The sequence below is a fragment of the Micropterus salmoides genome, unplaced genomic scaffold, assembly GCF_014851395.1.
Source record: "Micropterus salmoides isolate LMB-PRFRI ecotype aquatic unplaced genomic scaffold, ASM1485139v1 Ms_hic_scaffold_11, whole genome shotgun sequence".
Lineage (NCBI taxonomy): Eukaryota > Metazoa > Chordata > Actinopteri > Centrarchiformes > Centrarchidae > Micropterus > Micropterus salmoides.
In genome coordinates, this window is record NW_024040152.1 from 16608461 (window position 1) to 16624218 (window position 15758).

Here is a 15758-nt window from a genome sequence, read left to right on the forward strand (position 1 = left end):
GAGATAAAGACAGAGACTCATATACCCACAAACACTGGCCTGAATGCACCAACAGATGTGGGTTCACGCTACAGGAGTGAGCTTACACTTCTTCCCATTCACATTTAGCATTGAGTTAGCATTGACTCCCCTCTGAATAGCCTTGTGAAGGCACAGGGCGATGCTAACCAGGAGGCACTATCGCTAGCCACCCTGCTCCTTGGCGGAATAGCCAGGGAAGCATTGATATGGTAATGCCAGGGACGTTTCAGGGCCAAAGCTTGGGACCGTGGGCACTCTGTGATCCTCCAAGCCCAAAAAGGACAGATCTCCAGGGCATTGTGATTTCCCCAGTCAAGGCCCTGAGTGATCAGGATAAGCCCAGCCATGCTGCTTTAGTCCTGTCACTCAGCTGCTATTGTGGTCATGTGAACGGCCATTTTCATCACAATTGACCTCGGTTTTGGCAGTACTGTTCTGCAGGGCCCTCCTTTCTCTATTATTCTGTGCCCTCCACTCTTTCCCCTTCAACCTCCATCAATGATTTTTTTTTCTCTCTGTCTGGTCTTTCTTGTTGTGTGTTCTCTCTGTCTTTTTTCTCTCTCCAGCAACAACAGAGGCCGACAGATATGGCCGATGTTAAACTGCTCTCTCTGCCTATCCACTACCATCTCTACTATCCAATCTAAGAGGAGAGTGTCGTGGAGCCTTTGATTATCTGAACTGATACTGTAGAAAATTGCAACGCGTGATGCAAGACATATGCTTGGCTTTACTATTCACCTCAAGGGGGGAAAAACACTCAGATTGTGTGGTGCGAGCAACAATTTACAACACACAGTGAGTAGGCAGATGGGTGTCATCATTCTGTTTAATTCAATCACGGTTTAGCAAACATAGGAGTGTATGGTGTGTGTTTTTCTATACGTTTGTGTATGGAGGAGTGTATGTGTATGCGTGTGTGTTTGTGTATGTGTGTGAGTTCTCTATTTGCTCCACTTTATTTGATCAGGGCTGGAAGAAAATAACAATGTACTCCCTTGAGGAATCGGTGGGAGGTAATGACAGAGACTGTCCCCGTGAAACGAGTTTTCCCTGCATGTGTGTGTAAGTGAAAGATTGTGTGTGTGCGCATGTATGTAAGCGGGAAAGCATAGGGGGAAAATGCAGAGTGAAGGGCATGCATATGTACTGTTCTAATACATCTGGGTAATGTGTGTGGGTGGTATGCTCGTAGGCTGTGGGTCATTCACATGCACCCCCACCCCCCCAAGTCATACACACATAAGCACATACTAGGATGGGAGGAGAGTTTGCCTGGCTGCGAAGAACTCTGCTCCATCAACACAACACATCCTATTTCGCAACATCTCCTCCCACATTTCCCTCTCCCCCTCCACCACCTTTATTTCTCTCTCTCCCGGGAAGTGACACAGAATTCTTTTTAACTGCAGTACATTCATTACAACAACGCTGCAACCCCGACATCCTCCATAACCCCCCCCCCCCACACACACACACACACACCCCCTCTATCATCCACCCCCCTCTATCCTCTACGCTCTTCTCGCTCCCTATAATACAAGTGAAATAAAGTGTACATATCCACCTCCAATGCCGCCCTGGACTTTACACTTTTATTAAAAACATGATAGTCGAGCAGGAGAGAGTAGTTGGCTGAGAGTAGTAAACACTCATTCATATGCGGCACATTCCTGTGCCTCAAAGCGTAGGAATGGAGAGCAGAGCCTACAGACAGCGTGGGTGTTAGCAGTGAGGCCAGCCAGCACCGCTAGCTCTCAGCCATCCTTATTTTATCTCCCTCCATTGACAACCATTGACTCTGCTCAGCGTACACACATATACACAAAAACGCAGCTGTCCCTCATGTAAATGCATGAAAAAGCACAAGAAAAAATAGGACTAAAATGCACACCAAAGGTCAAAAACATGTGGGTATTTATGAAAGCATGTATGCACACACAGAGACAGAGGAGCTCACATACACACACACACACACACACACACACACACATATAAATACACTACACCTCACAGTTAATGTTGGATGAACAGACAATATATATTGTGAGTCGATAGTAATTTGTCAGTTGCCATTGCAGACTATGATGCAAATCAATGGCTGGGAATGCTTTATGGAAGTATTGCATTTTAACATAGCTGTGATGAAGTACCTGGAGTTGTTAGGTATTTAATTCAGTGGAAAAGGCAAAAACAGACTTTCCCATTTGACAATTTCATCTATAAATGATTTCTCAATAGAATTTCCAGCAGGTAACAATTACTACAAAGTTCTTGCACGCTAGAAAATTGTATCGACAGATTCATCCCCGTCGAACCAATAATGCTGCACACTGTTAATAAAGTGAGTTCAAGATATCAGCTGTGTTTGGACTTGAATTTTACCTGATGAGGGTCTGATAACTGAAACATCTTTGATATAGTGACTACAAGCAAAGGAGAATGTGCAGGGTTTCTTGGAACAGAATTTCCAGTAATCATTTACTATGATGATTTCTATATATTTATCTACCATCCAACTGCCGAAAATCATGATCATTTTCATTATGAATAAATCTCATTTTGAATTATATAAAACGGAGATATAATCAAATTCTCACATTTGAGAAGCCTGTTTGGCATTGTAGCTTGCTAAATGACTTGACAATGACAATATATCACTTCATCAAAATAGCTGACTAATGGTGTGTCGGTTTACTAATCAGTAAAGTGTGTCAACCTACTACATACAGTAGTAATACAACAGTATAACATGATAGAAGAGCTTATCCATATCACCCACTTCTAACCCCAGTGGAGCTGCTAATGCTTTAATTCTCTTTTTTATTTTTAAAATCCATTAATTAATAGTTTAGTGAAAAAAATCCTACCCAGTTTCCCTCAGCCCAAGATGACATCTTCAAGTAGCATAAAACATATTCCACATACAACAATGTAAAACTGAGAGAAGCAGCCAGTCCAATGAATATTGGGCATTTTGCTTAAAATGATTAACTTATTATCAAAACCATTTTAATTAAGTACACTAACATATAAATGAATGTATCAACTAACTGTTTCAGACCTTACTCACACACACAGGGTATACAAATCCCCTAAAAACCAAGGAAGAGCTGCAGCACCCTATTGGAATTCAGCACACCACACAAACTGGCTAAGATGTGAAGCCAAGAACAGGAATCCCTCATAAAGAATACATACACGCACACACACACACACACACACACACACACTGAGAGCTCGTTGTCTGATGTGAAGAGAGCCTTGAGAGTAGTACGGTGATGCAGAGGAGGACAATGAGGAGGAGACGAAGAAGTGATGCCGAGAAGCCGAGCCAACAGGAGAGGCAGCAGGAGAGACGGAGAGGCAGAGCGAGGGAGGGGAGGGCAGAGCAGCAGATACACGGCGAGAGAAAGAAGGAACACACTGAAACATCCAGGAGAGGAGCACAGTGTCTGTGGGACGCCATCGATCCAACACTGACAGGAATAGACAGCCAGACCAGAACCAACAGAGGCACTCGGAGACACACTGACACACAGCAGTGCTGCTGACCATACACACATCTGAACAGCAAGAGCTATTCATACATGAACAAGTGAACACTCTTCAACCACAAATAAGCAGCCAAGCATGGGCACACACAAAAACACATGGACATCAGAGGCGGAAAACTGCTAAAACAAAACTAAAATTAGCATGTTTTCACAGGCAACACAGCCAGTTTGAGACGACTGGCATTGATCACAACAGAGTGTTTTCACATTTTTGTTCATGGCCAACAACCTGCAATCAGTCGAAAACATCACACGATGAGTTGCATTTTTCATGTGTCCATTGGGCTGCATATTCTACCGTCATTTACTCCTTATTTCATTCTTTCTTGTCTTCTTTTTGCTCCTTCCAAGATGAATATAGCTGTTTAAGGCTAGACTTAATGGGGTTGCAAGACAGCCAATTTTCTGCGAGATAGACAATTTGTGCACTTATATTACCATTAACGTAATTGTGTACACTTATGTAAATGCACAACCATAAAACCCCCAGAGGGGACTATAAAGACAAATACTAACTTCTCCTCTTTTATAACTAACCAAATGACTGAAGCCCTCTTTCCATCAGGCACAAACCTTCCTGCAGCAAACAGACCTGTGAGTAAACGTGCATCTGCCGCTCTGGACAGAATTTTTGCTTAAGTTTTATTTGTTGTTTCAGCTGAACTGGTAGTTGCACTTCAGGAACAGGACACTCTGAGGACAACTGGCAGCAGATTCACACACGGAATAACTCACCTTGTACACCCATACAGGCCTGGGCAATATGGCTGAAATCAATCAATCACAGTATTAAAGAAAGTATTTTTAATATAGAAAACAATCAAAGTAATTGTTAGGTTAAGTATTGTATGCATTACTTCAGAAAGAAACTCTTTATGTGTTAAACAAATATATAAATAACAGATTTTTTAAATTGCAACTTGAGTGGAATAATTTATTTTAGTCTACAGATTTTTGGAAAACTATAACACTATATGATGACAAATCAAAATCAGCAGCAATTTTGAAAATCTGTAAAATGTTGAAGTCATTTATTAAATGCGTACAACATTCTCTGGTTCCAGCCTCTCAAATTCAAACAAGTACTGCTTTTTCTCTGTTTTACATCATTGTAGAGTGAATATTTTTGAGCTGTTGGTTGGACAACACAAGCAAATTTGAAATTGATTCCTCTGCTTAGGACTGTCACAATTTTCAATATTTTCAAAGATTTTATTGACCAAACAATTAATTGATTAAGAATATAATCTGTAGATTAACTGATATGGAAAATAATCCTTCGTTGCAGCCCAACTAATCGTTTTGTTACAATACGATTACACTTGAATTGAATATACTACAAGATGATTTTGAATTATTGCCCACCTCTACACACACACAACCCTGTACATGCCATGGAAGACCAAATCAATAACAAGAGAAATTAACTCTAAAACAATTTCAGACTTCTGATCAAACGTGAACTTTCTACTAATGGTTTGTGAATATGCCTGTTCCTGTATGAATTACCGGCTGACTGGCTGGTTTCCACTGACACATCAGATCTGGTTGACAGTTTTACTGACTGGTTGCTGTGGCCATCAGGGGCAGAGTGCTTGTGCAGCGAACATTTCTGCCTCCCTCCCTGGCCTGGCTGGGACTGATTAAAGCCTTCTGCTGAAACAAGGTCATAATTCACTTAGCCATTTCCCAATTTCCGCATAATTACCCTCTTGCTTCACGAACGCTAACACGCGCGAAGACACACGCATCCACACACATTCGCACCAACGCTCAGACACAAGCACATTTCCTCTCTGATTTGTGTCATTACTGAGAGGAGAGTGGTTAAAAGGTTTCAGAGTTGGCCTCTTAGTGACAGCTTAAATGGATAAAACCTCAATTAAAGACTCTCTCTCTCTCTGCCGCTCTCTCCTCTCTCTCTGTGGATAGAATAAGCATAATTCTGTAAGAACCCTACCATGCCCCCCCTACCCCCCGCCTGCCAAATCAAACCTTTATAATCAAGACTTTCTCATATCTCCCCAATATATTTCCTTATGAAAACCCGTTACAGTGAAGCTACAATCAGACTAAAACTGAACAAAACATGTACGCTCACAATATTCATAATCAAAGCTCAACAATAATCATCATTTCTGCCCAGCAAGCAGTGACAATAGACACTTTCCCTGCCAATGCAGTGGCTCTCCTCCCTGCTGCTCCTCTGTACTGTCCAGGCCGGCGACAGTTGATTCCTGGTGAGTGTGAGTTTGAAGAAAACAGCTGCATTTTGTATGTGCGATGTATTGTCTTTATGTGGAGGACTCCTAATTGTCATGTCGGTAGAGTTTATTAACGCTAGACCACTTTGCTCTGTTGTGATCAGGCTCAGCATATGGCATCAGACTGCCACTACGCTGCTACCATTAGCCACATCACAAACACACCATATGAGCATCTGGTGTGTGTGTGTGTGGTGTGTGTGTGTGTGTGTGTGTGTGTGTGTGTGTGTGTGTGTGTGTGTGTGTGTGTGTGTGCAAGAGCTGACAGTCTACATTATTAGTACCCCCCCAAAGCCCCAAAAGCGCTGGCGAGGAGTAGACATCACATAGAGAATACTCACACTGCATACACACACACACACACACACACACAGATACATAAAGCGCTTTGAAACAGCTTGTAAACATCACAGCCTTGTTATTAGCACCTGATTACACTGCTGGAGCTTAGGCATGGGCTCAGAGAATAATGTTAATATCAACAACAACATCGAGTGTGTGCGTCTCAGTGTGTATACATGCAAGTGTTTGTGTTTACTGCCTCCAGCCCTTTGCTGTGGGATTTGTTCTCTGTGGACAATTTGTTCAAATTTAACACATGGGTGGGAAAGATAAATTCTTGTTTCGTCCCACACCTAAAATCTACAGATAACGAGGGAAGACGGTCATTCAGTAATTTGAGTGTCAAGGAAAAAAGCAATTCATCCGCCTTAGACGGCACCGTTTTAACTTAAATCAGCACAAAGACTGCGTGACTCTGACACAGCTCCTCTTGTTACTGCACGGTGATTTCCGAGAATTTATAGTTAAGATCCAAACTGCCCTGCAAATATCTTTTTAGTGTCACTTTGCTGTCACTGCTAAATTTAATTTGTGAGTTCTACATTTCCTTTCCATACTTTGCATTATCTTATACAGACACTGTCCCAGGATTACCTCCAGGTTATGCAGTGAACACAGACCACCAAACTTCTTGAGATCACCAGTGGAGAAGACAATATCAATGCAACCTCCCATTTGTCTCATTGTAATCAAAAGTCACTTAACTGCTATGTAAAATGGATCCCTGCTCTTTAGCCATTGTTAAACACAATGGTATGGTCCCACAAAGGTATGGGACACACATATGTTAGTGTACAATCATTCATACCTGCTCATTCATAGTCTCAGTGAATGGCAGGAGAACACTGTGAACACGCAGCCTGTTTATCACATGGCTAAATTGTATTCTCAGAAAAAGATGATGCCTGATAAATCACATCCAAAAAATCAAATTTGACATTTTTAGTACAGAAGAGGGAGAAGCTAGATGTCATCGAGAGGGGGATTGTAAAGTGGAGGAACAGATTAATAGAAAGGCTAAAGAAAAGAAAAGCCACCACCTTTCACTGTTATTCTATGTGAAGCAACTGCTGTTGTCATCATGAAAGTGACGAGCAGTGAGCGTGGATGGTGGCGCGAGCGGAGAAAAGAATTTGTACTACATTGGAGCTCACCTCATTTTTTTCACACCTGGGCACACCTGGCCAGAACACAGGTGTGGCTGTCAGCTGGTCGGTTTTGGAAAGCAATAATTGGCCGACTTGGGCTCACCTTGTCCGAACACCTGAAAGGAGCTTTTCATCATTTTAAACACATCTGAGATGGTATACTGTGGCCTTAACCCAAAAAAATGAAAGAGGAGCATTCACTCACAGTCTCAGTCACACCTTTGGGCAAATTAGACTGTCCAATCAAACTGATGGAATGTTGTCAGAAACAGGTCTAAAGTGAATCACCCACACACATAGGGAACTCCACAAAAGAACCAAACCTGGAAACATATTTATCAAGCATCCTAACTAGCACAAAAGTCTCAGTGATGTATTTTTCGCCATTTGAAAAGAGAGAAATCATCCTTTCTGCTCCAGGGTTGCAAAGCAGCTCTAGGGGGTTAATGATTTTGAAAATATATGTAATTGCGATTATTTACAGTGATATTGCAATTACGATATGATTTGTGATACTACGGGGATGATCATTTTTACATCATTGTTCTCATTTTCATTGAAAAAACATTCAAATAAATTAGGCGTGATTTTTGCAGGTATCTGTACGAAACAAATATGTTTTCTAAAGTCTCTAGAATATGATGTGTAGGCCATCTCTGCAGCATGACAAAATTTAATAAAAAAATATATTTTGACACACATTTCATTGTTAACAAATATTGAGCCTCCAGTGATTTGAACATTTCAGTTGGCCATAGTAGGCGATTTTGATAGAATTTTGTTCCCAGCAGGTGGCAAATGATATGATAAACATGCATGCACATTTCGGCAGATGTGTAAATATTAAATTCAAAGTATTTGATTTCAACAACATCATTGCAATAAAGATAGTCAAAGATACTGACTGGATTCAATTATTCAAATTGACTGACTGATTTTGTCCAGGATATAATGCTCAAACCAAACATGCCATTCATGCTTTAATGAAATATTATATTAATGCACTGTCTGAACCTTGAAGCTCCAATACCACACATTTTACGGATATTAGCCATTTTGGATAAAACAACATTTTGCATACATTTGTGGACTTCTGGGATTTGTCATGAATCACATAAATCACTGGTCAAACATTGACAAGGGCACATTCCAAGTAAATCCATATCACATTATCTACACATATTGGTTCTGTATCCATCATCCTTGATGTTTTGACCACATGACACACAGTTGTGCGCAGACCATAAAAACAGGCCCACAGCAGTTTAAAAAATCATACAAGTCAACACTTACTATATAACATTTAATTGGGTGGACCACTCAAACTGATTTTTTTTTTTTTTTTTGTATTTATCATTTTGTCCTGTTAAAGTTGGTGTGCATAGACTGAAAAATCTGCTGGAACACAGCATTCATGGGCAGTTCTTAGCAGCCCACCATGCTACACCTCCACCTCCCCTGAGGTTGGCTACCAAAAATAAATTCTCAACCTGTGGGAAACTCTGCTATATTCTGTATTTCACTTTATTTTTTCAGCATCACCTCACTGTATCTACATCATCTGACCATTGTTGAGAATGTGTTAAATCCATATTGAAACTTCTGAAACTGAACCTAATAATTACCATTAATGTCACTTCATGATTCTGATTGTCATAAAATGGTGATGTTCTTCTTTCCTTTTTCCATTAACAAAACACCTTTATCATACTCTGAGGTAGGAGTGTTTTTAGTTAACTATTCAGTGCGATTTCTTGTGGATTTCTTCTGCGGCAATGACTCTGAAAGGCTTGATAAATACAACCTACAAAGCGTCTGTGCTAAATAACCATTCAGTGGGCACTTAAATCAATACCAATCCTAGCCAGGCATTTATACCAATAAGACCCTTTCTTTGTGTCAGGTTAGACCAGAACAGCTCAACTTTGTCTGACTCTCATATAAGCTTGGTCTTAGCTGAATTATATCCCTAAAATCCCTATAAACCTACTTCCTTTGAATCCACCATTACAGTGACCAGTTAGCATTTGATTCAAGACTGAGCAAGCACGAACGCTGAACATCAAAACTTCATTTTCACAGCAATGCTTCCGATTAGTCGATCATGTAAGCGAGACAGCGTTTGAGGAAAGGAAAGACCCAATCAAGAGATGTAGAAAAACACATGTTGGGCTCGATATTTCAAGCTTGTCTTTTTTTCAAGATCAATGTGAGCGTTTTGTGTGTGTTTAAATTTATAAAAATCTGTATTTGAGGTGGCTTTGGTCCAAATCTCAAAGTGTGTAAGAGGAGAAGAAAAGGCGAGTGTGGGTGAGGCGTGGTGAAGGAAAACCAGCCCTCGAAGATAGGAAACATATTTTCTAGCACCGGAAAGATTTAGTCCAAGTTAATTTGACAGAGAAAGAGTCTTACAACATTCACATTAAACCACATAGCTCCCAAAATACCACCACCCCAAGAGTGCTTTCCCATCAGGCAATTGGAAGATGAGAGAAGAAGAGTGTGGTGGGAGCACACTCCGGAAATCTAGCTCATCACCAAAGAGAAAAAAAAAGATAAAGGACGAACAATAATTCATTTCTTTTCCTCCTTTCTTGTACATGTCCCTTATTGCTCAGCTCACCTACAAGACAATGATCATCCAATCAGAAAAATGTATTTACTCCTACGCACGCACACACAGAATGAGCAACAACACAAGAGAGCCGGAAGACCACTGGATCTTATTATGCAAACAGTAGTCATCCATCACACAAGTGTTCCCTATTGCTTTTAATTAATGACATCTCTGTGCGAGCGTCTGCACACCACACACACACTCACACCCACACGTCGCTATGCAAACCAAAATCCATTCACCTGTTCACCATGTGGCCTTATTATTTGTTACTAATGAACAGGCTGATCAGTGTGTCTATATAACTGTTACGATGATCACTGAGCCGGTGTGTGAGGTTTGTCTTTTGTAACGGCAGCGCAAACGTATATGACGGATGGGTTGTACACACATGCGCCTTGTGATAGTGAGTGAGTAATACTCTCCTTTGTGCACATATTCATAAATGTAAATGTTGTTGTCCTAAGTGGGGCTGGGAGACAGATAGGTTTGTGTTGCTGTCAAGGGATGGTTGATTGGCCTGCTTAATCCTCTCGTCTATGTCTACAACACCCCCCCACTCTGCAATGCTCCTCATGCACATATAAACTGGGCCTGCGTTATGGTGTCTAATGTGAGAATTCACTGTGTGGATAAGGGAACTGGCCAAGCTTTATTATCACTATTATGATGACCCTTGTCCCCCCGCTGTATTATTATTCAACACAAAATCCATCTATATTCTTCCTGATGTCCTCTCTCTTCTCATATTTTTGCATTATATCTCTCCCACCCCGCGTGACGTGTCACTGCTACACTCTGACGAGCTAGATGAATATGAAACAAGTTCCACCTCGGCATTGATTACCACACATACGCATGTGCATTTATATGAGGAGCAAATTCTGTTTGCGATAGCTGGCTTAATTCCAGTGGCATGCGCTGAGGTGACAGTGTCATTGATAAACACACACACAAAGCTACTACACATCTAGAGATGTGTTTGTTTATTCACCACCTAATCGCTTCCGAAATATACAACTGATAAATTAAGAGATATCATCAGATATCTATTATGCAAACCAGTTAACTGCTGCGTTATTAGATTACACACATACACATGTATACGCACGCACACACTCACACTCACAGCGGTGGTTAATTGCCAGGTGGTGGAAGATAATGTGTGATTTAACGGACTGATGGATTTGTTTTTGTTTCGGTCACCCATCAATGAACAGAGACATCTGTAACAGGGCAAACACACACAAACTCAAGTTCTCACACACACAAAAATGCACACCATTATACACACATCCATGCCCAGGGATATCAGTGACAAGTGACTGATACGCAGTGGCAACAGCCTTTGTGCAAGACGCAAACGCAGGAAACGATCCATCTTCTGGAAGTTAAAAAAAAGTAGACAGCGTGTGTATGTGTGCTCACATAATCATAGATATGTGAGCATGCTAGCATTTGCACATGTACAGTTTATAAGCGTGCATGTACATGCTTGCGTGTGTGCACACGTGTGTGAAGTAGTTAATCCTTGGCGATGGTCTCAGCCTGTCTCTTGTGGTTGATGAGTTGCTCGGGGTCAGAAGCTGGTTGAGAAACTGCATGGTCCCGAGGCCTTACAATGTGTTTACCACTCAAACTGACAGCTATACAACAGCTTATTATTGGCCTTCTAAACCTCCACACTGCACTGTGAGTTACAGAAACTCCAGAGAGGCCGATTGCCAATGGCTAGAGACACGCTAGCCAACCCAACAAATGTTGGATGTTGTGGTATTGAGTGCAGAGATTAAAATAAATGCTGGAAACAGGGTCTGTGCTGCGGAAAAATGGCTCAGAAGTGTATGAAAGACTAGATCAGACAGGTTATCCTGCAGTTTATCTGTCTTTTGTGTGCCACTGGCCACAGCCCCTTTGTCTCCTAATTCAATAAGTAGGCTGAATTGAAAAAGGTATCCTCACTCACTGCTCATACGTGCGCTCATACATTGTGTACATGTGCACTGACAAAGAGGGAGAGAGAGATGGGAAGATCAGGGATGAGGCAGGTCCACTGAGATGCAGTGTTCTTTAATTAACCACAGTCTTTTATAAAAAAGCACACACACTAAGACTCACACTGCATGCGGCTAACAATATTCTGCCGCTGGGATGAAAAGCGTATTAGCAGTGAACATATCGAGAGAGAGACTGCTGGGCTCTGCAGTACTCAGGTCCTGGACAGTCAGGTTAAAGGTTAGGCCGATCAAGACTGCTTTAGTCTTCCCACAGCTTTGTCTGAAAAATCCACAGCAGCTTTTTGTTTTTACTTAACAGCAAAACATCTAAATATATGGCCAAAAGCAGCTGACAAATTACTTAATTAAGTATACATTTTACCAAGGTTAAGACTGCTCATGTTAGGTCTTGGGTTCACTTTGTCACTTTTTTCTTCTCCATGCCTTTAAGCACTTTTTACACATTTTTATCTAAATCAACTTCTGTGTCTGATATGAAAACCGAGGGTGGAATTTCATTAGCATGTATTATCAAACTATTACAGAGCAAAAAAGTATAGAAATTGAAAATGAACACCCTCAATGTTCAGAATATCAGCTTAAATGCATCAGCAGCAAATGTGCATCCAATATTAGTTTCTCTAAAATGTACGGAAATTATTTTCTCACATTCAGGAAAACTAATATTGTTTACAGTATTGTATCACAACCAATAACCTTATGTTTTCCGCTCCTATTACTTTACGCAGCACTTTGTGTATAGTAATTCTGTTGTGAGGCATAAATTCACTTGCCTCTTGTAGTTTTATTTCACGCTGTAAACTAAAATCATTGGCCTTGAGTTAGTGTCGGCGGACAGAATCATTGATCCTCCGCCTGCAAAAACAACTGTGTATTTTCTGAGTTTTCATATTGTTTACTTCCTTAATAAGCACAGTCATAAAATGTGAGTCGCTCATCTTAGAGGCCCAGTAAATTCTGCTCAAGAGGTAAATACCACAAAGCTAGATGTTCTGAGGGACGCCTGGTTGCCGAAATATAGCTTACACATTGACAGGATTCACTGCAAGATGGAGAACGAAAAGGGAAGGTGTGTGTTAGTGTGTGACATGCGCTGTTGTGCACCTCGGAGACCTAAAATGTAGGTTGATCATTGCATTATTTTCTAATATTATTGAGAAAATCAAAACACGATAGCTCCTACAAATTGCCGAATTGCTCACTAAGATGAAATCTTTGAAAAATCTGGCGATATTTCACGTCAAATCCAGCAATCACTTGCAAATTAACAACATTTTATCTGCATATTTTGGGCAGGAAAGAAAATGGCTGTGAATTTAACAAATGAAACATGGATTTAAAGATTAGGACATGTTGAACGACAGCTAATACAACATAAACTTACAAGATGTTACTATGAATTGCAGGAGGTGAGACGGCCTACAGTGTGTTGCTGCAGAATGACACTACATTCTTAAAGAACCAGCAACAGAGCCATGGACTCACAAGAACGGTATTAAAAAGGCAGCTTTCACAAAAAGAGAGAGGGAAGGGAAACAATCTTTTTACTTGAATCGAGATAGGGGCGAGCAGCGAGGGATTAGGAGGATAAAAAAAGGCCAATGGACTGAGTGTAAACAAGAAAGGGGGTTAGAGAGGGATAGCAGGAGAGAGCAAGTTGAGAGAGGCAGCGAGAAGGAGAGATTGAATAGTGACACTGCTACAACACAATGAGGTCAGGATGAAGAAGTGCTCCTAATTGAACCAGATAGAGGAGTAGACAGAGAAAGACTGAGAGAAGAGAGCCACATAACGGAGAGAGGAGGGAAGGAAGGCGACAGAATCACATGTGATTCTCTTGCTTTTCTTTCTACTCATCGACCATGCATGGCTGAAGGTAGAGGAGAGGGGACAGAAAAGGAGGGAAGTCACTATATAAATGGTAACATGCATTAGAGTGACGCTGGACTGAGAAACAGAAACTGAATATGTGCGACTACTTGTGCAAGTAAAGGTGTTGAAAAGATGGTTTGGAGCCACCTTGACTTCACAGTAGGGGTCTGACAGAGCAGTGTGCGGCTCAAAAATAGCTTCACCACAAAAAAGAAACATGAGAGGCCTGCTTAAATAGCTTTTGTGGATCTAATTCTAATTTCTTCCACTTAAAAGAGAGAAATATACACGGACGTGGAAGGTTGCTGCTACAACCCTGATACAGTATTATAGATACAAGCAAGCAAAGCTCAAACCACTACCAATAAACAACTGATGAACTGAAAGTGTGATAGTGTGAACCTGACAGCCCAGGGAGTGCAAAGCAGAACATTTTCCTTCCCTATAACAGGTGGGGAATAGAGACATCAAAAGAAATGGCACATTTAAACACACACACTAATAAAACATGAGGAGTAGGGGGTCTTACTGTATGTTGGAGCTGTTCCAGTAAACGGAATGCCTGTTGGCTGACACCTGGACCACGTCCGCCCAGGTGAGACTCGTTAGCACCCAGAGAGACAGCGCTACCAGAGCCATCTCTCCTCTCTCGGCCTCCGTCCCGTGGGTCTCTCCGGCCACTCTCTCGGTCCCTTCACCCCACCAAACAACGCGACTCAAACATCCCAGCAAATGCCTAACAGACGGGAGAGGAGGGGGGAAACAAAAGCTTCATGCATGTATACAAACGGATACGTTCAAAGACTATAAGACTTGCCCTGGTTAATAAGTGTTGTAAAACTCAAAGTCTATTGTGGTGTGAAGTGACTGAGCCCCCCCCCCCCCATAAACCAGATACTGCGAACCCCCTCTCTCCCTGCCCAACAAATCCTGGGGCTTCAAACAAGGGGGGTACTGGAAGTCCTTATGAGCGGATCTCCTTAATTGCAGGGCTGCGCCTGGTCCTCTCTTCTCACCGGGAACTGCTGCTTCTGAGCCCGCCAGAGGAGTGTGGGAGGCCGGTGTTGGGTCCAAGCTGGAGGTCGGTCTTCCTCTCGGCATGAAACGGTCCTGTCTGGGAAAGAGTTGTGCACTGCAGACGTGAAACTGCTTAGAGAAGGAAAATTAAGGGTGGCAAAATAATAGAGCCTATCTTAGGCAAGTCCTCTTCTTTTTATAAACTGTTAGCTGCGTGCTGCTGCAGTTTCTTTTCCTTCCAAGGGTCCGAGAGATGCAAAGCGAGTGGGGTTACTGAGCTCTGTAATCGCTTCAAACAATTCAACCAGCCAGTTTCATTAGGTCTTCAAGACTCTATCAGACAACCATCGCTTACGGAGTGCAGCCTGCCCACCCGTCTCTCTCCTTTCTCTCTCTCTCCTCCTTCTCCGCTCTCTGTTTGGTAGGCAGCGCTCGTTCACTTTCTAACTCCACCCCCTGCGAGCGACAAAAGCGCATTCCTCCAATATTGTGGCCGAGTAGCAGCACATCAGGCATCACTGCGACTTGAAGTTTTTTTTTTTTTTTTGTCAACTATTCGACCTCCACCACCGGTATAAAAGTAGAAAGCTTTGAATCCCCCCTCTGCAAGATACGTCCGCAGCCAACATCTGCAGTCTATTTTTCAACGTAACCCACAGCTACCCACCCCCCCCCCCGAAACACACACACACACACACAATTGCATTTTTATTACAAAGGCTAAGAAACACCCGTAGACTCGCGCACGCACATATATTCTCCGTTACCACCCTTCCTCGCTTGGATCCCCCAGACTATGTAAGTCAGTCTAGTACAGCACTATCTTTATGTATAATCCTCTCATAGCTGCAGCACATAAACACGCATGCACGTGCGCTCATGTCATCCCACGCAATCCACCG

The 15758-nt window shown here is 42.0% G+C and overlaps 1 protein-coding gene across 1 annotated transcript in view; it reads right to left on the minus strand.

The window, feature by feature from the left end:
- efna3b (ephrin-A3b) overlaps positions 1-15237 on the minus strand; it is a 56376-nt gene extending 41139 nt beyond the window's left edge. The window contains exons 1-2 of the mRNA XM_038711407.1: positions 14856-15237; positions 14369-14575 (exon numbers count right to left, since the gene is read on the minus strand). Coding sequence (XP_038567335.1) covers positions 14369-14478 — 110 coding nt within the window. The 5' untranslated portion in view covers positions 14479-14575; positions 14856-15237. The remainder of the gene's footprint in view (positions 1-14368; positions 14576-14855) is intronic.
- Positions 15238-15758: the final 521 nt, after the last annotated feature.